The sequence below is a fragment of the Scylla paramamosain genome, chromosome 36 (assembly GCF_035594125.1).
Source record: "Scylla paramamosain isolate STU-SP2022 chromosome 36, ASM3559412v1, whole genome shotgun sequence".
Classification (NCBI taxonomy): domain Eukaryota; kingdom Metazoa; phylum Arthropoda; class Malacostraca; order Decapoda; family Portunidae; genus Scylla; species Scylla paramamosain.
The window spans coordinates 9,159,371-9,184,505 of NC_087186.1; the positions used below are offsets into that span (position 1 = coordinate 9,159,371).

A 25,135-nucleotide genomic window follows, 5' to 3' on the forward strand; every position below is an offset into this window, starting at 1 on the left:
CTGCCACACTGGTTTCTTCCCTTGACAATGCCTCTTCCCAGAAATTTCCTCCACAGGATAGCTTTGACAGAAAATTCACCTTTTATTCCTATACTGGCATGTAATCCTCTCATTCTCCTCTCATATAGAAATCTGAGCTACTTCAGGTGGAAATGAGAACATCCATGTAGTCAAATGATCTTTATAACACTAGTACATACAATATTTCTAAATTTACCTAAAAAAAACTTGGTAATTAACAAAATTCAAAGTGAAATACATAATTCTTCTTGTAATTGATTAGTGAAGTAACCTAAACACAGGTGCAGTCTGTCCTTGGACACTAGACACTGAGTGAATCACAGCCTCGTCTCCTCTTGGTGCACAAGTGGTGGGCAAGGAAGACAGAATGCTGCACTACTGCTACAAACATGCTAAACTCAAATTATCATCAATTATGTACACTGTCAAAACCGTTCCAATTATTACATTAATAAAGTCTATATATCAGGCTGGTATACCCTTAAAGGAGGGAAGGCCAGGCAAGATGTCACACCTTGTCTCACTGTGGGAATAAAACATACTGAGGAGGAAGCACTCACTCCCCTCAATCCATCAACAAAGTATACCAGTTACAGAATTAAAATATATTGCTAATCAGCCCCCTAGCTTGATACATAGTCAAGTCAGTATGAGGTACAGTATGCACATGACAGGTTGATATTTGAGGAGTTGAAATATTTTGATGGTTTTCTAAATCAGACATAATGGGGATGAAAAACTGCTAGCAAGACTCTGGATTCCCCAAGTGTGTGGCTAGTGACTGTGTGACTGCCACATTGAGGAAAGGGAATGCTAGTTAGTGAATTGTTTCTGTCTGCACTGCACAGTAATAAAACAGTTTTCTGACAAAAGGGAACCTTCTCTCCAACATTTGAACTTGACATGCTACAAGTTTACTTAACCTAAATGGGAAATACAAGACTTGTGCCTTGGCATCATCAGTGCTTGAGTAATCCTTCCTCTCAGGTACTTGATGCACTTTACCAGTTCTCAAACTGATCCACTCTCCGCTTGGTGTTTCCCTTGCGCACTTCCCGCAGTGTCTTGTACTTGGTGTTGCCGTCGTTAATGTTGCGGTGGTAGATGCGGTCCAGAGTTGTCATTCCCTCAGGAATGAGTTCACTTTGCAGGGACATCTTCACTTTCTGTGGGAACAAGGAGCAGTACATGTAGTAGGCACCTCAGTGGGCCTTTATATATATATATATATATATATATATATATATATATATATATATATATATATATATATATATATATATATATATATATATATATATATATATATATATATATATATATATATATATATATATATATATATATATATATATATATATATATATATATATATATATATATATATATTGTTGTCCTTGGCCATTACTCCTCTTACATAAAGCAAAACAAAGAAAAATGTGCCAATTGATGAAGGGTGACAGGGAATACAATCAGCAGTTGGGTGCTTTATCTTATACAGAAATAAGTGCAGTGATTCCTTACCTCCAGAAGATCCATCCTCTTAACACTGGAGGCTTCCCTGCTGTAGATGTCCTCAGTGGCAGCAGGTGGTCCAGGCGTGGCACTCCTGGATGACCCAGAACTCCTCTCTCCAATCCATATGTCCCCGTTGGGGGCACTCTGCTGGTAAGTGGCGGACATCTTTCTGACTTCATGCTTTGTTTGTTCTGCCTCGTCTTCTGATGATGATGATGAGGAGGAGGAGACGGATACCTTGCGTGCAGTGGAGGCTTGGAGAAGAGCCAGTGTAGCCTCTTCTTCCTTGCGCCGAGCCTCCTGTACCTCCTCCTGTAAAACAAAGTGAACCATGCATTGAAGATTCATACAAAGCAAATGTTCTTGTTGAGTCATACAGGCAACAGGGACAGGGAAATTATACTGGTAATGTGATGTGTGTTAGCAATTACAGAATGACTAATACTGGACTCTAAAAGTACACATACTGATTGCTGGTCTTGTATACAGACAAACTTAAGATTTAACATGAGAGAAATGCCTCACAACACTCTTTAACCTACCTGCAGCTTCCTGGCCTCCTCATCCTTCTCGTTAACCTCATCCCGAATGCGTTCAACCTCCTCCTGTTTCTGGCGTATCTCCTCCTCCAGCCTGAGCTTCTCCCCTGCCTCCAGCTCCTTGGCCTCCTGCAGACGTGTCATCATCACCTGCAGCTCCCTCTGCTTCTCCTCCAGCTCATCCTTGGCTGTCTTCAAGTCGTCCAGCTGTTTCTCCAAGCGGTAGATTGTGTTTTGCGCCTCTTCAAGTTCTCTCCGTCTTTCCATTGCCTCCATGTTCATTTTCCTGAGGCGTTCTTCGTATTCGTGCTGTCGCTTCTCTGCTTGTTCTCTCAGGGACACCTCACGGGCAAGTTTTTCCCTGTTGAAGACTTCCATTAAAGTTCCAGGACAAGTTCACACAAATATTAATACTCACTTTATCAACACCTGTAATTTGTTAGTTAATGAAAGACCTTTGCCATTCCTCTACCTGTACTATAATATATAAACAAGGCATTCTGTACTAAGATAGCCACTAGAACCAAAGCAGTTTTGAGGTTGAGGATGATTCAGTGTCTTGACCTAAAGGCTCCTGCCAACATGCCTTACTTCAAATGAGAGAAACAAGTGGCAAACATACGAAGCAAGGAGTTTGGCGGCCTTCTCCTCCCGTGCCTGCATCTTCATCTGCTGCACCTCAATAGTGTCAGCCTTGCGGCGCCGCACATACATGTCATGGTTGCCCATACACAGCGCCAGGATGGTCTTGTTCACCCGTACGTGGGAGGCGATGAAGATAAAGTCTGGAGATTTCTTATCTGTGGGCTTGATGATGAAGTTCTTGTTGTGGAAGGTGATGTTGCGGATCTCAGACCAAGGGAAGCCGATCTTGGGAGTGAGTCTGTGGTGGATAGATGTGGAAGTGTGTTTTTATACATGAGGTAACTGTAATGAAGTGGATTGATGTTTATATGTGTGATGCAGAGAGTTAGAGATAGAGTTTAGGAGTGGGTGATGGAGATAGAAATGTCTTTTTTCTTGTACCTGCAGTAACTGTACATAAATGACAGTAAATGTGAATGATGTGAGTGTGAGTGTGTGATGCTTTCTCTGGGCTGCTGCACCATGTGGGATTGCCAACCTGGTATATAGATGAATAGATAGTGATTGTAATGAAGTGGGATGATTTATACTGAGAGAGAGAGAGAGAGAGAGAGAGAGAGAGAGAGAGAGAGAGAGAGAGAGAGAGAGAGAGAGAGAGTCTAAACCTACTTGTCTTCAGGGTCATAAACATTGATCCCCAAAGCATCAATGCCGAGGGAGACTTGAGTGCCCTTCTTGTTCTTGATGTCGAAGTAATTCACGCCGTACATATCCAAATCTTGTGCTAGCTTCATGTACTCCATCATCGCGTCCTCTCTGCTCGGGGAGAAGAGCAAGGGGGGAAGATAATGATATTCACCTTGAAGACTATGATAAAATGAGAAAAAAGGGAGGAATTTGCCGTATTATTGTTATTTCCAAAAGATGATGTGGAAATTTAAAATGCGTATTGAAAGGAGGGAAGGAAAGATGAGGTTTATGATAGATATCCCGACTATGATAGGATTGTTATCTTTAAAAGATGCTGTGATTTTAAAATACAACATCATGCATATCAAGAGTTGCTGCGGAAAAATCTCGAGGTACAGCATTATTAATCATCAAAGGCGGTGATGTGATAACTCGAACGAAAACGAGGAAACCTGAAAGAATTAAAACCGTCAAGCCAGTATGTTTTCTGATAAGCTGCATTGTATTGTAATATCCAAAACAAATAATAATATACAGTACAGTAAGAGATAAGTATACGAAACACTACACACACACACACACACACACACACACACATACATTCACACACGCGCCCAGACACGCACTCACCTCAAGGTACCTTTGTGTTCCTTGTGCCACTTCGTTATTTTCTCCTCCCAAGCGTCTCTGGTCAGGTTGAACTGGTCCATCACTCTCTGGGGCAGGAGGCGATCGTTGGCCAGGTAGCCTTGCTTATGGTACTCTGGCACGTAATCTCCGTACTTGGTTTGCACGGCGTAGGAGGCGAGGAGAACTGCAGCATCAGGGGGGCAGTACACTTCATCACTAAGGATTGCGTTCTTCACTTGTAGGTAAAACATTCGCTGCGGGAGGAAGGAATGGCATGAGAGAGAGAGAGAGAGAGAGAGAGAGAGAGAGAGAGAGAGAGAGAGAGAGAGAGAGAGAGAGGGGGGGGTAGGGGGGATAGGAGGAATACAGATAAGCTCTGCAGGTGTGATGATTGATTGAATCGGAGGCAGGAAACAGGTGAAATGACTGGCAGGAGAGAGAGAGAGAGAGGGGGAGGGGTAGGGAGAAGGAAAGAGTAGAGATAACCGCTGCAGATGTGATGATTGAATCAGAGGCAGGAAACAGGTGAAATGACTGGCAGGAGAGAGAGAGAGAGAGAGAGAGAGAGAGAGAGAGAGAGAGTAACGTAACTTCACCTACTAAACTGAAAACAAACATCTTTTCCCTCTATCACACTCGCACATAATTAACAAAAAAAAATAAATAAATAAAAAATAAAAAAATAAATAATACAAGCTTGACTCATGCACAGGAAACCACAATTAGACAACTTGTAGCGGGACACAAGTCACCGCTCCTAGCACTCCGTTTTCTGCTATCACCCTTCCGTTTTCACTCTCTCTACTGCACAGACTTATCTTTCATCTCTTCTTTCGTCACTTTATACATATCTATTACTTGTACACATTCTTTGCACGCTCTTTCACACATGTGTTACACATCTTCTCAATACATCTTATTACTCCTTTCTTCACACAGACATACACACACACATACACTCTCTTTTTCCATAATTTTGTATATATCATTTATTTTATGTTAAGTAATTTTGTATATATTATTCATGTTTTTACTGAATAAACAGAGAAGACCCCGGCTAAGTTTCTTTTGTCAAAGCTATACTGTTAAGACACTGGAAACTGTTACCCTTCAAGGACTAAACACTGCTATGACCAAGAGTCATAGTTGGGAGCCTAAACTTCTCGCTTGAGCAACTTACGGGCGGCCAAGTAGCACCTCACCTTCGCTACAAACTCAAACTAAGTAAGATAAACACGCGTGGGAGTTGAGAGAAGTATGAATGAAGGGCTTTTCTTATGAATTCTACTTCGAAATCTGTCTCACATGCTTCACTCATTCATTTTCACTCGCGTCACCTTCCTTACCAGTGTTATGTCCTGAATGATCTCACCGACATCCTCGGGGAAAAATTTCGCTCTGAACTTGAACTGCAGAATATCCTCGTGTTTCTTTCTGACTTGTTGTAGTACCTGGAGGTCAGTGATTGATGTGGTGAGTGAACTAGGCCAAAAAATTATCGATAAATGGTAGAGAAATGTCACGAGGGTGGTAGCTGTCGGATATAGTGTTTTATAAGTGGGAGAAAAAAAAAAAATTATATATATATATATATATATATATATATATATATATATATATATATATATATATATATATATATAACTTTCTCTAACGTAGTAAGTGAAAGTAAGATTCTAGACTCTTACAATCATCACTGCTACACGAAGAGTGATGTCTTTGAGGGAGTGAAGGAAGGAAAGTATGAATAAGGCTGATTATGGCAAATGTGCATTTTATAGTGTGTCGGACGGAGAACAGTGGCTTATATTGAAAGTGGTGTTCTAATGACAGCCGTACTATGAATCTGCCCCATCGGCTGTGTGACTCCGTCTGTTTTGATGTAATATAAACGCTCTGGGCCCCCCTGTGCGGTGGGGAGGGAGAACGGCGGCAGAAGGCTACATTGTTGCCATTTGGAAAGGAGTCAGGTATGTGCCTCTACGTCTTCACATTGGTATATTTTATGGACTAATCCAGTAATTTAATTAGATATTATAGTAGCAAATATTTCATGATTCATCAAAAAATATATCTGAACAAATATGAATAAGCAAATGTTGGTTAAATAAACTTTTTATTTTTTTTTTATTTTTTTTTATAGTTTGTTAAACACTGATGTTTCTATTATGATTATAAGCCCATAACATCAGCTGCCTGTTGGTTGGCTTGAAGGTCTTCGCTTCTTTCTGATAATATTTCCACTACGGTAAGCATCAGCAATGTGCATAAGCGTTAATGTAGTTTTGTTGTAATTGTTTGAACGTAATAATGAAGTGGAATAATATGAAAAGGTGCTGGTGTGGCTGCGACTCAGAACGGTGCGGTGCTGGCAGTAAACGATGTTCAAATGTGGCGCCGATAACTCTAAACACATTATCTATATACATTATTATATTAAGGTATTCGTTGTTCCATTAATTACTGTATGTATCATTACACATTACACAATGTACCATATAACATTTATGTGTATAAAATGCTTTAATTATGAAGTTTTCCATATGTATGTGTTTGCAGGGGTACCGACCAAGCTCTAAAAGGGATTTATGGTAGCTAGCGGACTGGGCTCCCTATCAAATGGATGGGGAAGGAGATGGTGGTAGGGTTCATTTATGGTAGGGCCGTAAGGACAATACTGATACACGGGCAGTCAAGTGTCTTTGAGGGAGTGAAGGAAGGAAGGAAAGAAGGTTAACTAAGGGAAAAGTGTTTTGATTGTGCTAGACTTAGAGAAATGGCTTATATTGAAATTATCGAGTCTTCCCTTCCATTTAAAACCTCAACGAGTTTCTGAATAAGTGCTGCAATGGTGCACAGTCTTCAGGAGCATCAGCTGTTGTGTGCGAGACAGTGATGCTTTGAAGAAAGCCTGAGACTAGGATAAGGATGAAATCTCTAAGAAAGAAAGGGAAATATTCTGTTCTGGGAATTTCACATTTTCGCATGCGACAAGATGAATTTGAAAGGAGTTATTTTCGGATAGATTTTCCTTTGTACAAGTGATTACTACTCTTAATCTAAACTACGAAAGCATTTTATTTAAACTCTTATTGCAGTCCCTCCCCATCTCTGCGTCAGTACCTTCTTGTTGAGCACCAGCCACGTGGTAAACCCTTTCTTGTCCACGAACTGCAAGCCGAAGTACCATATCTCTCGCAGGCCGATGGTCCGCACTACTTGATCGAAGAGTTGCTTGCCTGTGGTGGAGGACTGGATGGCGAACTCCAGCTCCGCGTCCATAGAAGTGATCCGCACACTGATCTGTTAGGGATAGACACAAGGAAAGACTAGATTGATAGCACAGGATGCACGTAGCGAGAGTGTTCGTGATATTTAAGGTGAGATTGAGATATCACACACGCAGGAAGAATGTAGGGTAATATTTAACGTATGGATGAGGACAGATACACGTAGGATAACTGTAGAGTGATAGCTAACATATGATGAGGAGCAGACGCGGGAAAGGAGAGTGTACTCGTAGAGTCATATTCAACGAAGGACGAAAGATCAGACACACGTAGGAAGACTGTAGACTGATAATTAACATAGGGATAGGCTATAGACACGAAGGAAGACTATAGTGAACACTGGAATGAGGGATAAACACACGTAGAAAGATTATAGTGATAGTTTAACATAAGGATTCAGTTACGAAGGCAGATGGGGAGGAAAAGAGGCGGCATGACGTACGCAAAAAGGGATTATTGTTTTAGTTAACAGGAATGTTATAGATGATGACATTCTTCCGACATTCTTACGGTGTAGCTTCTTAATCTATCACTGGCAGCCTTATTCCTTCCTGAGATAAGCAACGCATTCCCTGAAACTGACGTAACACACACACACACACACACACACACACGGCTTCTTATTATAAAAGAATATAATGTATTAAAAAAATAAAAATATCCACTTGATGTAGAATCCTGTTAAACTATTCACTAGAACTATGAAAAACACCATCGAAAACCCGAGTAACATCCACTACAGCCTGTGAACAATTTTAAGACAACGGTACAAGAATGATTTAGTTAGCACACATCCGCTGTATTCCCCAAGTACATAGATTCGCCTGACGGTTCAAGTGGAAGGTGATAAGAGAGAGGCATTGGTCCAGAAGGCCTTTAGGTAGTGTGTATGACAGCAGGATGAGACGGCACTTAGCTGGGGGAGATAAGATGTTCTTGAGAGCTAATAGCCTCATGTACTTCTCGATGGGACTTGGGTTTTCAGGGACTTGATAGCTTTTGTATCTCCTTTTTTTCAATGTATTTTTTTTTTTCGTCTAAAGCATTCATATAACATCAACGTATGAGATCTAATAGCCTCATATATTTCCCAATACTAGATGGAACTTAGGTTTTCAGTGACTTTGTTGACAGCTCTTACATCTCCGTTATCCAATGTATATAGCATACTTTGGCATAGAATGCTTTAGTTTTGCAAGGTTGTAATGCTAACTTTGGTTGGTGGATATTACTCTCATTCTTTCTTCCATTTGCAGAGTTGAAATGTTATGTTGGGTTAGTTAACAGTTCGTTTGCATGTACTGTCTTAAAATCATTCACATAACATTAACATATCTAACTACAACAGCCTTTAGTGCTTGAAACTCATACAGTTCAGGTCACTATTTCTTTCCATTGGTTGCTGATCTACCTACGTAATAACCTGTCTGTCTGTGTATTATGTACTGGGGAAATGAATCTGAAAAATTAGGTATCTTTTCATCGTCCCAGACTCTTGTACAGCATTTATTATGAGGTAAGGGGGATAGATGACTAGCTTTGAATGTATTCTTCACTAAAACAGAGCAAAGGACTTCAATAAATTAAACTGAGTAAATTAAGGGTGGTTAAAATCAGGTGATGCAGGAAAGTCAGACAAAAATATAACATCGGACATTTCACTCTCTCTTTTTTCCTACACATTTTTTTGGTTGAGTGAGGCATGAAGCTGTTATCGTCATTAATCATCTACATCGTTCCACATTCAATGAACGAAATGACATTTCCACCTAATTCGTTTTATCAGCAGCCAGCAGATATTGCCTTTATCTAATCAGAGAGGGAGCAAGGGGTTACCGACACGCTGCCGCAGTACTGTATGCATAGAATTTATATACATGTTTTTATGTATGTATACAAGCTCCCCAATCTGCTACAGTCTTTCTATAGCCGTGTCTTGTTAGGACCGTATTTTGAAACACGGCGCCGCATCCCCACCATTTTCAAAAGGCTTTAGTTAATTAAGGGTGTTTTTACGGTTCTAGTGACATATTGACAACATTTCTACATTATGAGTAGGAGGAACACTTGACAACCTGGCTGATCATCCCTGTGGCCTTTGAAAATAGTCGTGGAAGGAGAGTAAATCTTTTCTGAATTCCGACCTTAGTCTGTGTATGTACTTATTTATGTATACAGATCTTTCTATAGCCGTGTCTGTGCTCTAGTCAATTTGTCCCCGTGTAATAGCGGTTTAATTTTTTTTTTTATGTAAGAGGGGCACTAACATAGAACAAAAAGGAAGAAAGAAAAGTCCCATTGAGGTGACAATCGGAGAAAAAGCCAAGAGAATGATCTAAGATTGGAGGATAAGTTTAATAGTCTAGCCTAGCAAGGCCAGCAAAACACCACACACACAGGTCGAGTGTTGTGGGAAGAACCAACACAAGCTGATCAATTTCAGTCACGTTCCACCACAGCCTCAGCTCCTGGGGTCGTTATTGGGCAAGGGGAGGGGAAAGGAGTCGTGTAGAGGTCGTGTGGTGTGTAGTGTCGTAGCAGCAGCAGCAGAGATGAAATATGCGCGGACATGATCAAGACGCCTACTCTCTCCTGTCTTCATTCTTTGGCATAATCCGGTCTCTCTTCCTCTCTTTGTTGCTTCGTGTGTGTGTGTGTGTGTGTGTGTGTGTGTGTGTGTGTATGTGTCTGTGTACTATTAGTAGTAGTAGTAGTAGTAGTAGTAGTAGTAGTAGTAGTAGTAGCAGAAATAGTAGCAACATAAGTAATAGTAGTGTGTATGTGTGTGGTGGGGGGGTTTCAATAAGCCTATTATCTATCTATCTATCTATCTATCTACCTGTCGTTATCTATCTATCTGTCTGTCTATCAAGAGATAACAGAAAGCAGCCACGAACGTGTATACTTTGATCTCAGCCCCTAACACGCCCTCATAATAAACTTTATCAGATAGGCTAGGTGATTGAGCAGACTTGTTTCATAGCTGCTAAGCTCCGGCATCAGCGTGTGGTCTTGCAGGAGAACGCCGCATTCACTTTACAAAGACGGCGTTGTTAGTTGATGAGAAGCTGAATTAACGTATTTCCTTTATGAAATGTAGAGTTTATTTACTTATAAAGGAGAAACACAATGATAAGAATTAATCGCGCAGATATATCTTATGTATTTATTTATTATCATTTATTATATGACTATAAGAATGAATTAAAAATATTTGGATCTTCAGTTCGATATTGTGACATCATGTACGAAGTTTACATTTCATTAATTTATTAAGAAGGATAATGATAAGAACTAAAAGAATTTTGATATATGTTAAGTTCAACAATGTGACACCATGTACGAAGTTTACACTTATTTATTCACCTGTTTATTTACATTATGAGTACGTATGATGTGTGAACCAAACGTGATATCAGACTTGCGCCACAGACTTAATCAAAAGTTCAAAGTTGATAATTATGTAATGATTAAATTGTTAGCTATTTCCCAACTTTTATCGTCTCTGTACTGCATGATAAAATATTCGGTCATATTCAAACATTTACTTATTCATACTTGATAAAATGCCCAGAAAATCTAAATAGTTTACACTGATATGATATATTAGCAGGAAGGCGCATTAGAAACAGGATATACGAGAGAGAGAGAGAGAGAGAGAGAGAGAGAGAGAGAGAGAGAGAGAGAGAGAGAGAGAGAGAGAGAGAGAGAGAGAGAGAGAGAGAGAGATCGTTCATCAATCTTTTATTTCACAGGTAATAAGTAAAATAGCATGATGTAAGAGAGAGAGAGAGAGAGAGAGAGAGAGAGAGAGAGAGAGAGAGAGAGAGAGAGAGAGAGAGAGAGAGAGAGAGAGAGAGAGAGAGGGGTGTAAATAATTAAGCATACCCCCCAACACACACACACACACACACACACAGTCCGAACTAATAAATATATATCAATAATAATTCAAAAGGTATATTAACTTACCGATTTTTTCGACATGGCGGCTGTGTGGTGATGGTGGTGGTGGTGGTTGAGGCTGTGTGGTGGTGGTGGTGGTGGTAGTTGTGGTTACCTGTGAGTTGAGCAAGAAAGCAATTACCTGAGTGATCAACAATACAAGAAGTGCAGCTGTCCTCAGCACACACACACACACACACACACACACACACACACACACACACACACACACAATTAACCACAAACACATATGCTGTTTTCAATATTCCTTTTAACTACTTTCATGTTCCTACCCAGAGAGAGAGAGAGAGAGAGAGAGAGAGAGAGAGAGAGAGAGAGAGAGAGAGAGAGATTCAGTCAATCTCACATATGGAAGCAGTTACAGTCGTTACTCTTTTTTTGTCTTTATTTTATCAAACTTCAGAACACTGTGCTGTCCCGAGATAGCTTATCTTTCGTAAACCTCATCACTGATACGCCTTCCTCCTTTTCTTCCTCCTCCTCCTCCTCTTGCTTTTCATCATTCTTCTTTCTTGCTCTGGGAACGTTCTGTTTTTGAAGAGTCGAGGAGGAGGAGGAGGAGGAGGAGGAGGAGGAATAATGGACCGCATAATTATGAGTGTCGACTCTCTCTCTCTCTCTCTCTCTCTCTCTCTCTCTCTCTCTCTCTCTCTCTCTCTCTCTCTCTCTCTGTTGGAGAAAACATTTGGATCTAGAAGCTAAAAGAAAAAAAAAAACATACGAAAGTTCCCTGTCAGTGTTCATTATGTGTTTGACTACTACTACTATTACTACTACTACTACTACTACTACTACTACTACTACTACTACTACTACTACTATTACTACTACTACTACTACCACTACTACTACTACTACCACTACTACTACTACTACTACTACTACTACTACTATCACGGCATTGAAAGGATCGAAGGCTACTGTTGCTTTGAATGTTGTCAGTGTGATAATAGGCTTGTGGTTTTTGTGATACCATGAGTTATTGGAACCTTAATCTGTGAATAGCTTGACGCCCTCTCTCTCTCTCTCTCTCTCTCTCTCTCTCTCTCTCTTCCTTTTTTCCATCACTTTTATCCTTTTAATGATGATTTAATTTTATCTCTCTTTTTATTCTACTCCTTTGCTTCTGTCTTTCTTTTCTTCATCACTATACGTAACACTTGGAAATAAACATTAAAAGCTTTATTTACAAGACAGTACGTATTATGGCGCACGTTTCTTCTTTTCCCTTTCCTGTTAGGAGTAGGTTGATAACTTTCTTGTTATGCATCTTCCGTGTACCAAGTTTTTTCGTATAATTACTCAGACCCTTTTTATAATTGGTGCAGTGAATCATATCACCTTGTCTGACTTGATAAGGCTGTGGGAAAGAGGAGCAGTAAACATTCCACTAACTTGCTTTACAGCTTACAAAGAGCATGGGGTTTAGTTAAGAAGAAAAGAAGGCTAGTTTTTGTCTCGCAGAAGCCTATCGGTTTGCATGGAGGTCCCCACTAATTTGTCTTACACTGATTTATTAACTCACAGAGGGCAAAAGTTAGTTAAGAAGAAAGTAATAGTTTTTGTCTCGTAGAATATCTATGGAGATGCCTACTGATTGCTGCATTAATAGAACATAAGAAATAAGGGAAGTTGCAAGAAGCGATCAGGCTTACACGTGGCAGTCCCTGTATGAAATATACCTACCTGTTTCCATCTATCATCCCCATCCATAAACCTGTCTAATCTTCTCGTAAAGCTCCCTAATGTCTTAGCACTAACATCATTGCTGAGTCCGATCCACTTATCTATCACTATTTGAGAACAGTGGAAGTCTAACATGTTATGTAGCTAATCTCAGACTTTTTAATTCACAGTCACTATAGAAACATTTACATGTCCCTCTTGGAGTCTGAAATTGTGTAATATTCCTGCCAGCGATCCCTGTCAATAGCCATTTCATCATTACTGTGAAGGGGAGAGCAGGAGGTAACCAGGCGAGGGATCACAAATAGCATCGTTGTTGATCCAAGACAATCTGCACATTTCTGAAATATTCTTTCGGAAAGTGCCTGGGTTTATAGGCTATTTATGTAGGAAATATAATAATGAGTTCCACTAAATGCACTTTACTTTTTCCATGAAGTTTCCCCTTGATAAGAAATACATAAAATTTCACTCTATTTATGATATAAGGACCAAACACTACCGCTTGAAGTGAACTACCCCAAGACACTTCACTTCACTTCACCCTGATGTTCATTCATGTCACCAACTCACCTTGATAATCGAGGCACACTGGCTGGCGGGAAGTCACTCACACAGCACTTAAAAATCCCCTCGTGTGGGACTGTTATTTTCCTTTCCACTGAGTAATATCACCGAGTTGTGATTACGAGAGGGCGGCGAGAGTGCGTGCCCCTCCTCACAGCTTAGCCGCGCGATGGTGAGCGGGTGGCAAGCGACGCGAGTGACACGACGGCTGAGGTGTGTAGGAATACCTTGCGTCACTGCCAAGCTGATAAAGAACACGCACACGCCTACTCGCATATAGATACTCTAACTAGCTAGCTATGCCGCACACAGGAGGTCTAGCAGATGTGAGATTCAAAGATGTGATTGTAATGAGTAGTCACCTATGTGTAACTGTAAAAATATGTTGTTTTCAAGTGGGAAAAACAAATAGATAAGACTCCGACTGGTTGTGGTGGCATGATAAGATAATTAATGGTATCAGTAGGTGGAAGCTAAATCTTTCTCTCTTCCATGTGCATTTCACCCGTGACTAGTACGATATTGTAAGACTTGTAGTTGTATCCTTAAAACAGTTTTGCTCCCTCATAACTATTTTCGTAGGTGATTAGCCAGACTTATGAGTGTCAAACTATCACTGCAATCATGAAAATACCCTTGAAAGCCATATAACTCACAGTACAGCCTGTTGGAATTTGTTAGTAAGACGTCAGAAAGTTTAAGAATAAAAGATTTAGATTATCTTCAGCAGCGGGATGATTTTGTTGTTTTTTGCACTTCTTGGACTCAATTACAAAAGATTTCGTGGCCAACGTTGAAAGAATGCAAGGGAAGAAAAAACGTGATGCAGTTTTAATAAGATGTCGTATTCATGTGATTTTACTTTAACAATTCTTGCTGTTACTATTTTTAAACACAAGATCATCTCACTGCCAGGCTCAAAGAGGTGAAGGATAGGGAAAAAATGTGTAAAATTCCATTCAAAATCCATTCGATGTTCATTGATTGGCTGGACTGATCAAGGCACCTTTTTCAAATCCAAAACAGTAAAGGCACATTTTTTTTCTTGAAACTGAATATTTAAGACCTCAATTTAAGGCTTAGAGGTGAAGGATAAAGAGAACCTTGAGAATCCAATTGGTATTCAATGATTGGCTTGGCTGAGGCACCTTTTTCCAAATCCAAATAGTGATAAATAAACAGTTAAGTAACATTTCACAAATACTGATGTGATTTTCTTATCATGTTGCAGCCAGCAGTGTAGTCATACATGTTGTGTTGCATTAAGAGGTCCACACTCTTGCAGGGGGTGAGTGGAGAGGGAAACCACTAGGAAAGCTACGTAAGATTTAGTTAAGTAAGGAGAATGATGCAAGAACTGATCACTTTAGTCTCTCTTGTTGATTCTTACACACAGGTAGGCAGACAATTCAAACTTAAGTAGAATTACATATGTTAATTTTTTAATCTCAGAGCATTTGAAGAAATATAACCACTGGCCTAGTCACTTTCTGCATTGCTGAAAACTAAAGATGAATATGTACAGTTAACCAGCCTGCATAATCACTGACATGCTGCAAGGGAATACAGTGTACCCTGCATGTGTAAACTATAAGGCAACTCTTTCCAAACATTGCAGGAATCAGTCATTTTGAACACTGAGTCACTGTGAACACATTTCCACTGACAGAAAGTGAGGAGGTCTGCAGTGCCTCCAAATAATGGCATGTTGTATTTAGCTTATATAATTCACAGTTGGTTTTAGAACAATACACCTTTTAGATATGAATGGCTTGCAATTAGCCCATATATCTGGTTACTGCCATATTGCCAAACTGTCTGCTGTTTCTGACATTCTTGCATTCACATGTCATTCATGCAAGGTTCATAAGCAAGGCATCTTTGAAATCTTAACTTTTAATTAATTGTGCATTTTGTACATTCATTTCTCTCTCTCAGTCTTGTCACCAGTATTTTTTTCATAAACATTCCAGGCAAGGCTCACACTTGGAAAACAAATGTACAAGTTCAAATGAGAACATAACCTCTGAAATGGATGAAATATTTTTACAAATCTTGAGAATTACAAAAATGTAATGCTATGGAGGATAAAAACATGAACCAGTACACATGAATATTGCATATTAAGTAAAAAAAAACTTGCATTATCATTTTAACTTACAACATAAAATCACAAGAAACAAGATGGCATGGCTGTTCTCTAGTGTCTAACCTGCAGCCAACCAGCCAGTCATGGGCACCAACACAACCTATGTCAGCAGTGGTGCAATGCCTTGTAACCAACATGTCCAGTTCAGACTCCTTTCACCTTTTCCCTGGAGTGAGGGGTTGGCACCATGCATGAGCCTCTTCCAGTTGTTTCTGTCCCCTGCTTCTTCTTCTTTGACTCTCATTCTCTGCAGTTCTACCACACTTCCATCCCTTCATCTAACTGTGTCCAGTCCAGACTCACTACCCACATACAGTACAGGGCAGGAAAACTAAATCCAGAATCAGAAACCTTCAAATCCAGTCATTTATGTCCCTGGCATCTTCCTCTGTTACTCTCATTCTCTGCAGTTCTACCACAGTTCCATCCCTTCATCTAACTGTGTCCAGTCCAGACTCACTTCCTACATACAGTGCAGGGCAGGAAAACTAAATCCAGAATCAGAAACCTTCAAAATTCTTCACTTGTTGTATGCTAATGTCTAAAATTCACCTATTCATGTCTTCACTTCAATAATCTACATTCAATTTACATTTATGCATAAAATCCTGACAGCCCACACTGGCATATCACATCACTTGGTGGGTGACTCTGATGAAACTGACAGCTGGTAGTTGTACTGCGAAACACGCCTGAATTTCTTATGTACACAACTGTATGGAATGGAATAATGTGATGTGAGCGAGGTGTGATGTGATGTGTAATGCTTCCCTACTTACAGCATCCATTATCTGTAGTGTGTACAGTTTGGGTGATGGTGAATGGTGTGTTTTGCATGTACTATTGGGTAAACTCTAACCTGAATGATGAAAGGGTAAAACTGAATGTGTCATTTTTTTTTCTTTTTTTTTCATGCATTTCTTGAACCAGGTTAGAATCTTCCTGATAGTAAGCATGAGGGTGTGAGTGCTGGGTGATGACTGAACAGTGAAGGGTGACTGTGGTGAAGTGTTCAACATGAAAGATGACTTCTGAGATGAGTTATGTGTCCGAGTACTTTCAGCGTGGAGGAGCAAGGTGTTTCATGACGTCTCTAAAGTGCAGCTTCCCCTTGGCAGCCTCCTCTGTCTCCAAGACCTGCACACCAGCGTCCCACCACCACACAGCTCCTCCACTGTATGACGAACTGAGGAAACAACAAAAAAACCTCAGGGGAAGCTAGAAAGATGGTTAATGCTATGAATGCTACAGGCTAAAGTGCTTTGGAGGATATATTGAGACAAATGAGTAAAAGATCGTATTCTACAGTGTGTGTGGAAATGAAAGTTGTGAAAATTCCGGCTGTCTTTACTTGTGGTGCTAAAAGACCACAGTACAGTCTTGGAGGTCTGGAAGGTAATATAATATAGGAATGCATGTGTGCATTACCTAAAGGGTGCCACCACGTCTGGGTGGTACTCAAAGGTCGACTCCCGAGTGATGGTGTGGTACCAGTACTTTCTGTTCTGACTCCTGCTGAATGCCATCATCCATGGATCTGAAATAAGGATTCCATGTCAGAACATGCCACAAAATGAAAAGGTCTTCATTATCTGAATAGTCTGATTGTCAAAGATAATTAGTAAGTGTTCTGAGGTATTGCGATGCTTTGGTCTCTGTGCATCTCAGACAGGCTTCCCCTCAAGCCAAACTACCACCTACAGGCTACTGGTGAACAGAATATTATGAGCAAGAGCTTCTTTCATATAACTGACACTACATACTTAGACATGCACATGACTGGCAGCATTAAGATAGAACTGTGAACATCTTGAGGCTCCTGATGTAAAGACAACTACGAAAAGGAGGAGTTTCTTTCGTGTAACTGATGCTGCACACTTAGACATACATAAAAGAGGCAGCTTTGAGATAGCAGTGTGTGGAGTGCCTCACCCTTGGTAGCCTTGAGGAAGAGGATCCCTGTGGGCACTGTGTAGTGAGCCTCCCGGTCTGAGTTGGCCTCCACTTGGACAAACACTCGCCGAGGCATAGGGCCGCCCTTCATCATCCGGTGGCTCAGTCTGGGAGGCAGGGGGGATCATGTGTAGTGAGAATACAGGGAAACGGTCTCAATATGAAAGGGCAGGGGTAAACCAGTGTGTAGTGCTGGGCCTTGCATCTGCTGTGGTCTTAGGAATGGAGAAGGTGTGGTGTAGGGAACAATCTCATTACGAAGGGGCACAGAGATAGACCAGAGTATGCAGTCAGGCATTTCTGTTGAATGTATGTGACCAGCTGTGCTATGTTTAAGCTTTTGTGGTGTAGAAGAGTGGTCCATGAGACTATCCCTTTCCACCAGGGGGCTGACAGGGTTAAGAGTGTGGTGGGGTGTGTGGTGCCTTGTCTGGGCCAGCCTGTGTGGGATTGCTGGCTTGATATATAGATAGATAGAGAATATAAGACTTCACAAAGCAAAGCCAAAAGTGAGTGGGTAACTGAGCAGACGATCATGGCTGCTCCAATGTTACCTTGGAGGCCGAAGAACCTCATGGAGAGTCTCAGACTTGTACAGTTCCTTGCACCGGATTGGGGCGAGGTCTGGCCGGCTTGTCTTGCTCACGGCTGTAGCAAACTTTTTCAAGTACTTGTGCCTGAGGAAACAAAATTGTATATGGAGCAATAACTATGAAGCAAAATTCCCATGCATTATCCATCCAAGGAAAAGTTACTATGGTTTCTTTTCTGCACTGTACTACTAAGAAAACTCTAGCCTGGTATAAGCCTGAGTGATGAGAATGCAAAACTGTGTGTGCATTAGTTTTTTACTGGAATAACACTTTTCTATGCTGTTAAAATAGTCCACCAGTTTTCAGTTTTTTCAAGCATTACAAATACCAGGTTAGAGTTTTCTCAATGGTACATCATCATTTCTGGAACAAATCAGAGCATCCACCATTGACTGACCTCTCCACAATGTGCAAAGTTCTGATGTCCTTTCCGTTCAGTATCAATCCATCAATGAGGTGAAGCGTAGTCAGTTTCCGCTGTGCCTTGTGTTCGCCACGGTGTTCAGTGACCAGCTCAGCGTACACCAGCGTGTCTGGCGGCAGCTCCAGCCTGGTGTCCACTCTCATCCAGGTGGCATGTCCTCGCCCCTCCCACCGGAACACATTGCAGCCACCAAGACCTGTGGGAAATGCAGGCTTGTCTATCTTTCTATATACCAGGCCGGTAGTCGCACACCGGGTGACCCAGATAAGGCAGCCCCCCGCCAAATCTGGATATAATATAAAGCTCTGCTTAGGCAAAGCAAAAAAGTGGAGATGATATACATTATCCTTAAGTTTTATTCTCTTTCCTCAGTTATGTATATTTATTTTTGTCCCCTTCCATCTGGCAATATGCCCACTGGTTATACTGGGCAGTGTGGGGCACATCTCACCAAGGTAGAAGGCCCGGTCCTTGCGGCCGTCCCGTGTGGCAGCCAAGAGGCAGCAGCGGTAGTCGTAGGGGCTGCGCAGCTTCTCCTGCAGGTTTGCCACTGTCAGATCCTCTGGCACTCTTGACATGTACTCTGCAGCAAACATGTGGCCATTACTACCACCACAAATACAAAGGGTGAGCAGCACTGAAGTCTTATCACATGTATAAGAGACTGTGCATGTAGAAAATAAAAATATACAAAAGAAGACCTTCACTCAATCATACTAAACAAAAAAAACTGGTAAACACAGACCACCATCCCTCAACTCACCATAGTTTTCTCCTTTGGTGAGCTCGGTAAACTTGACCTTTGCCTCGGAGCGCTGCGGCGCCGTCCTGGAGCGGTCTGGCAGGTGCCAATGCTCCAGGCACTGGTGACGGAGGTCAGACTGCCGTGGCTCAATGAGTTGTGTGTCTTGACAGAACTGCTGGATCTTCCTGAGGCTTATCATTTGGCGGAACCCTGTCCTTGGGGAGTGGGGTTGTGAGGGTTAACATCAATAGTAGTATAGTGTCACTCATACACTTCTATTGATTACCTGCATTATATTAGGAAGTAAGCTGCATATGCTGTGGTCTTAGGATTAAAGTTGGAAACAGATGTTATGAAGGGACAGGAGTAAACCAGTGTATGCTGTCAGGCCTTGCTGCTGATGTGGCCAGCTGTGCTATGCCTAAGCTCCTGGGGTGTAGTAAGACGATCCATGAGACTTTCCCTTTCCACCATGGACTGATAGGGCTAGGTGTGTGTGTGTGTGTGTGTGTGTGTGTGTGTGTGTGTGTGTGTGTGTGTGTGTGTGTGTGTGTGTGTGTGTGTGCGTGTGCGTGTGTGGGATTGCCAGTCTGGTATATAGATAGACAGAGTTATGATCTGATATTCTTACAATAACATTATGTAACTTATTCATTATTGGAGTGATCTGATATTCTTAAAACTACATATTGAACTTACTATTGATAGATAGATAGATAAACAGAATTATGATGTGGTATTCTTAAAACTACATGTGTAACTTACTCATTATTAGAATTGTATATGTAATCAAAGAACTTTTGGTCGGTTTGCAGGTCCTCCACAGGCACCAGCTCCAAGATGTCCATTGAGGTGCTGGACAGGCCGATGATTCTCTCGTTCATCTCAAACAGGTACTTGTACACATCCTCTGTTCCTTCCTTCTTCCATTTGCAAATTATATACCTGAAAGTATGCATTAATGAAAACTTCTCTCGTTACAAGTACACACCTTCCTTCCTTCTTCTATCTGCAAGCTATATACCAGAAAGTGTGGATGCTATGAGGCAAAACCAAATGTATAGCCATATAGAGTGATGTAAAGTAATTAGTGTCATCATACCCAAACATCTTACCTTTCTGAGTTGGCAGGTCTGCTTGTATTTGGTTTGTGAATTGAGACATACTTGAATGAGCGGTACATGAGATAGATCAAGCCAACGCTGAACGGTGTGAACACATCAAACAGCTTGCAAACAAAGTGGCCATCTGGAAACAAAGGAGTAACATTATGTGACATTTAGGCAGAGAGAAAAAGCTTCCATTTAATAGTAATCTCACACTGCAAGTACCAAGTTTCATTATTCCTTACGCTACTGAGAAGTGGCAGAGATAGAGATATCTTGAGTGTTCTAGGTACATTACATTAAACATCATAATCAGGCAGCTTACCGACTCTGACTATTCCTAATGCTACCAAGAATTGACAGAGGTAGAGCTGCTTTGACAGGATCTCTTGAATGTTCTCCTGGCCCTCCACACTGAATCCTCCGTCAGCCATCATGAAGTGCACACCATAGCCTCCTGTCGTCTTCCGAACAAACTCAACAAAGTTTGTGATGTTTTCTGGCTTGTAAACATCTCCATCTCCATCCAGACCATTCTTACCTGCAAGAGGAATTCATACATTGAGTCACATTCATCATTATAAGTTTTAATATAGATAGCAACCCATTTTATTCCTCATGCCTCAGCTAATGTGTTAACAAGATGACCACTTGCATGAAAAAAGGCCCACTGAGGTGCCAGTCCCAAAAGAAAGGTCAAAAGGGTCATCCAAAATTTGAGAATAAGTGTCTAACCAACTTACCATAATGAGGTTCAAAATATTCAGCTGGTGCAGCAAAGAAATCGTGGAGTTTGAAGTCATTCTCCCGTAAAGTGAAGCCAAAACCCTTGGCATCACAGAACCCTTTGGAATCAGTCTTGCGGCGCCACAACACATACTCAGAGAACCCGCCCGGAGCAGCACACACGTCAGCAAAGTACAGCAGGTCATCGGGGCCCACCAGCGGCTCCTGCAAGTAGTGTTACGTGCATACATACACACATGCATACATATACCAAGGCTGTATCCCCAAATGATGGGTAGCCAAGACAACTTTCATATTCACTCTCATTAATGGTGATGCTCAGATGCCACTACTACTGTGACATCACTATTCACAATACACACCCCTGCCTCATTCTTCGGCCGAGTGAACATGAAGTCAAATACGGCATCAATGTTGGCCATCTTAAGAGCTGCCCGGTTTTGAAAGAATAACTTGCCCAGGGTTTCAAAAGGGTTGCTTCTTGATCTGCTTCTCTGTAACTCCCGTTGGTCCAACTGGTCAAACACATTCTGTAAGACATATTACAGTAAATAAGAAGCTCCTGGGGTGTAGTACGGTAGTCCATGAGACTTTACCTTTCTTTGAGGGGTTGACAGGGCTAAGTGCGTGTGTGTATGTGTGTAGTACTTTGTCTGGGCCAGCACGTGTGGAACTGCCGGCCTGGTATATAGATAGGAAGGCATAGGTACTCAAATAGTGGTAGATGAATGGAATGAGCTCAATATTCTGGTTGTTAGTGTCAAGTCATTAGGAAGCTTTAAAAGGTTAGACAAATTTATGGATGAGGATGACAGGTGGAAATAGGAAGATAAGTCTTCTATAGAGACTGCCATGTGTAGGCCTGATGGCTTCTTGCAGCTTCACTTATTTTCTTACATTTTTAATCCTTTCTGTAAGGAGAGAGGCATCAAAAGAAGCAACTAACTTTTAGATGCAACAGGATTTGACAGATATACTAATTAAGCACCATTCTTGCCATTGACCTCAACATTGCAAATATCTATACACTTCAGGAAAGCATTCTGACATAGATTATCTTTAGTAACCAGAAACACTACCGCAGCTTGAGCAGTGCCACAATACTGCACATGTACCTTTCCACCAAGCACACCATTGAGGATCTTAGGGTCACAGAAGGTTGTTTCATCTGCTATTTCCAATTTCTTGGAGCCTTCCTTAGCCCAGGACATGAGTGTCTCAAAATCAGGCACCTCGTCTGAGCAGTGAGGCAGCCACAGCACCTCCTCCTCCACTTGTATATGCTGTGGATGAGGAGAAACATGATATTCCACACTGGAGAATACACAGCAACATGTATTACAGAATTAAGCCAAATATGAAGTGGCAACAGCATGAAAATTTGTCCAAAAGAGAAGTTTGGGTAATACAGAGATAACATTGCCATTTTCATCTGAGGAGTGGGTTAGGTTAGATTCAGATTCTTCTTTCAGTTCACCATTTCCACTGCTGATCTTCTAATTGGGTTGATCACAGTAAAAAAAAAATAAATAAATTTTGCCAAGAAATATTTAGTCTCAAAATTCAAGAAATATTTAGTCTCAAAATTAAGAGACTATTTCCATAACACTACAGAATCATATTATCATTTTTTGTAGAAATGATGCATTATTGGTGCTGTTTCCTCTCTCTAGCCTCACCTCCTGGCTGCTGTCCCACTTGAGGTTGCTTGATGCTTCCAATCCCTCCAGACGCAGACCCAGACCTCTCCGGCCCCGTTGCTTGCTGGCCTCCACAGGGTTCACCAAGCCCTGTCCGTACTTACCCAAGCCTTTCCCTGCTTTGTAACCCATGTTTTTCTGCAATACAAGTCTTTCATCAGTACTGCTTCACTGCTGGGGCATAATAGGGTAGTCCATGAGACTATCTTTCCACCAGGGACTGAAGGGATTAAGAGTGTGATGTGTGTGTGTGTGTGTAAGTGTGTGTGTGTGGTGCTTTGTTTGAGCCACCTTGCCTGGTATATAGATAGATAGACTAGGTATTTCAGCACAAATCATTTTCTCCGTGACACTCACCCTGTCTCTCTCATACTAGTATTTTCTCTCCTCTGCATTTCATTCACCACCACATCTCATTTCTACACTGTCACTCACCATCATCCGCTGTGCTGCACTGCTGTACGTGCTGCTGCTGCCAAAGTCCCCCATGCCATTGCTGTGGTCGTCTGAGGGGCTGGTGGGACTGGTGGGGCTATTGGGGCTGGCGGGGCTGCTGCTCTGCCCATTTTCCCCTTCTGAGTCACTCTTCACCTCCTCATCAATGCTGAGGCGAGAACGCTTGCCGACGCCACCCATGGAAAACGAAGGCGGCAGGTCTTCATCGGAGGAGGTGTCTGTGGCAAGTCAAGGATTAGTGATCTGACTCTGTCCTGGCGATGATGACTGACACTGCTTGAAAACCTGACTGATTTGGTAACTGACTGAGGGCAAGTGACAATGCTAGAGGGAAAGGACACTTAATTTTCACTGGAGGTTGTGTTTGTAGTGATGCTGAGGGTTAGTGACATGATTCTATCCTTGCAGTCATGACAGACACTGGCTGAACACAGCAGCACAACAGACATTCAGAGAATCAGAGATGCTGAGATGGGTTGCTTCATGAAATGTTGAATAAGATTACTGAGCAGACCAGTGTGTTCATGATTAGCATGACCATTTCTTAAACAGTCATTAATGTCTTGACTAGTACAGCAGCACCCAGAAGAATCTATATATAAGTAACTAAGTAATTCTCCATTCTGCAGTTTCCATTCAAAATAAAAGTTAATTTCACACAATAAAGACTGTTTCCTGTGACATCACTTATTAATCACAAAAACAATTCTTTCTCTCTCTCTCTCTCTCTCTAATAGTAACTAAAGTTTATCTAAAAATGTTGGTAAGACTGATAAGCATTTCAGTATTAATAGCCTTGTTAGCTCACCTGAGTCACTGAGGGAGCGTTTCAGGCCTTTATCTGCCATGTCGCTGGAATTAATAATCACTGTTGTGATAATAGGATATGAGAAAGTGAACTATTTGAGGCACACCATGTCCCATCCAGCCTGGGAAGAACACGGCACAAACGCGTCCCAAGCCTCGCTCCGATCAGCTGAGGCTCGCACAAACAAACCGCATGAATCATCTTGACTGCGGGATGTAAATAGAACTTCTTAATTGAAGTTTGTAGATGGCAGTTCTTTTTTAAATTTAGCTTCATAAATTATAAAGTATTCATTTGGTTATAAACAAGAAGATTTTAACTTTGAAACGAACATCCTCCCGCTCCCTCCACAGTCAGTCACAGATCACGTCAAGAGGTCTGGGTGGGGGCGACATGGAGGGCGCGGGGAACGGTTGGGTGTGTATGGAGCGTTTATGGGAGTGGAAGTGGTGGGTGTGGCTGAACTGCTTGTGACAGAACTCGCACCTGTAATGTATTGGCTCAGGTTAGGTCTGGTAAGGTAAGGTTATGTCATTGTTAAATTAAACTAGGTTAATTAATTCCGGTGCCATACTGGGCGGCGAGATTCCGTGGCCGCGCTGTCACTCGATACAGTTCCTCGCTGCAGTTCGATGTTTGAGATTGTATGATGGCACTTTTCACATTATCTAACAGCTCTGACATGTGCGGTAGGTCATTACGTGTCATGTGGGCTACAAGTTTCCCAGCTGGAGTATTTAAGGTCATCGCTGTTCTCATGACAAAAGACAAGGGTTCATCGTTCATCTCAAGCCTCTCTAACCATATTTTATGAAAGAATTTATGTTAATTATATTTCACAAGGTCAGGTAAGGAAGGCTGTTCGTATCCCAGCTCAGCGTAGCAGACACAGAGGTTGTTTTACTTCTCCTCACAGCTCCTTCATGGCCCAGTTATAAAGTTTAAGGACCGACTTGACATCC

At 41.5% G+C, this 25,135-nt stretch overlaps 2 protein-coding genes and 1 long non-coding RNA gene across 3 annotated transcripts; 1 reads left to right on the top strand and 2 right to left on the bottom strand.

The window, feature by feature from the left end:
* Positions 1-167: 167 nt before the first annotated feature.
* Positions 168-13,884, bottom strand: LOC135090942 (moesin/ezrin/radixin homolog 1-like). The gene is made up of 10 exons (XM_063988172.1): positions 13,499-13,884; positions 11,246-11,333; positions 7,107-7,286; positions 5,330-5,434; positions 3,984-4,237; positions 3,333-3,479; positions 2,701-2,961; positions 2,082-2,439; positions 1,546-1,851; positions 168-1,187 (listed from the first exon to the last, which is right to left on the bottom strand). Exons 2-10 carry the CDS (start codon positions 11,258-11,260, stop codon positions 1,023-1,025), a joined length of 1,791 nt encoding a protein of 596 aa, XP_063844242.1. The 5' UTR covers positions 11,261-11,333; positions 13,499-13,884; the 3' UTR covers positions 168-1,022.
* An 839-nt stretch (positions 13,885-14,723) lies between these two features.
* Positions 14,724-20,294, top strand: LOC135090958 (uncharacterized). Its single transcript, XR_010262216.1, has 2 exons — positions 14,724-14,780; positions 20,172-20,294. It is a non-coding gene; the product is annotated as an uncharacterized LOC135090958 (long non-coding RNA).
* Positions 14,854-24,359, bottom strand: LOC135090941 (cap-specific mRNA (nucleoside-2'-O-)-methyltransferase 1-like). Its single transcript, XM_063988171.1, has 16 exons — positions 24,174-24,359; positions 23,345-23,583; positions 22,889-23,047; positions 22,325-22,492; positions 21,572-21,739; positions 21,206-21,413; positions 20,788-21,003; positions 20,472-20,604; positions 20,122-20,301; positions 19,375-19,571; positions 19,063-19,194; positions 18,585-18,807; positions 18,149-18,271; positions 17,574-17,701; positions 17,070-17,178; positions 14,854-16,827 (listed from the first exon to the last, which is right to left on the bottom strand). Exons 1-16 carry the CDS (start codon positions 24,211-24,213, stop codon positions 16,701-16,703), a joined length of 2,550 nt encoding a protein of 849 aa, XP_063844241.1. The 5' UTR covers positions 24,214-24,359; the 3' UTR covers positions 14,854-16,700.
* Positions 24,360-25,135: the final 776 nt, after the last annotated feature.

Coding starts and splice junctions, on each gene's coding strand:
- LOC135090942 (XM_063988172.1), bottom strand. Junction 2,440..2,700: donor GCCGCCAAACTCCTTGCTTC/GTATGTTTGCCA, acceptor AGTCTTCAACAG/GGAAAAACTTGCCCGTGAGG. Junction 1,188..1,545: donor AGAGGATGGATCTTCTGGAG/GTAAGGAATCAC, acceptor TTGTTCCCACAG/AAAGTGAAGATGTCCCTGCA.
- LOC135090941 (XM_063988171.1), bottom strand. CDS start 24,213: ATGGCAGATAAAGGCCTGAAACGCTCCCTCAGTGACTCAG. Junction 23,048..23,344: donor GTGCAGCACAGCGGATGATG/GTGAGTGACAGT, acceptor CTTGTATTGCAG/AAAAACATGGGTTACAAAGC. Junction 20,605..20,787: donor ATTAGGAATAGTCAGAGTCG/GTAAGCTGCCTG, acceptor CTTTGTTTCCAG/ATGGCCACTTTGTTTGCAAG.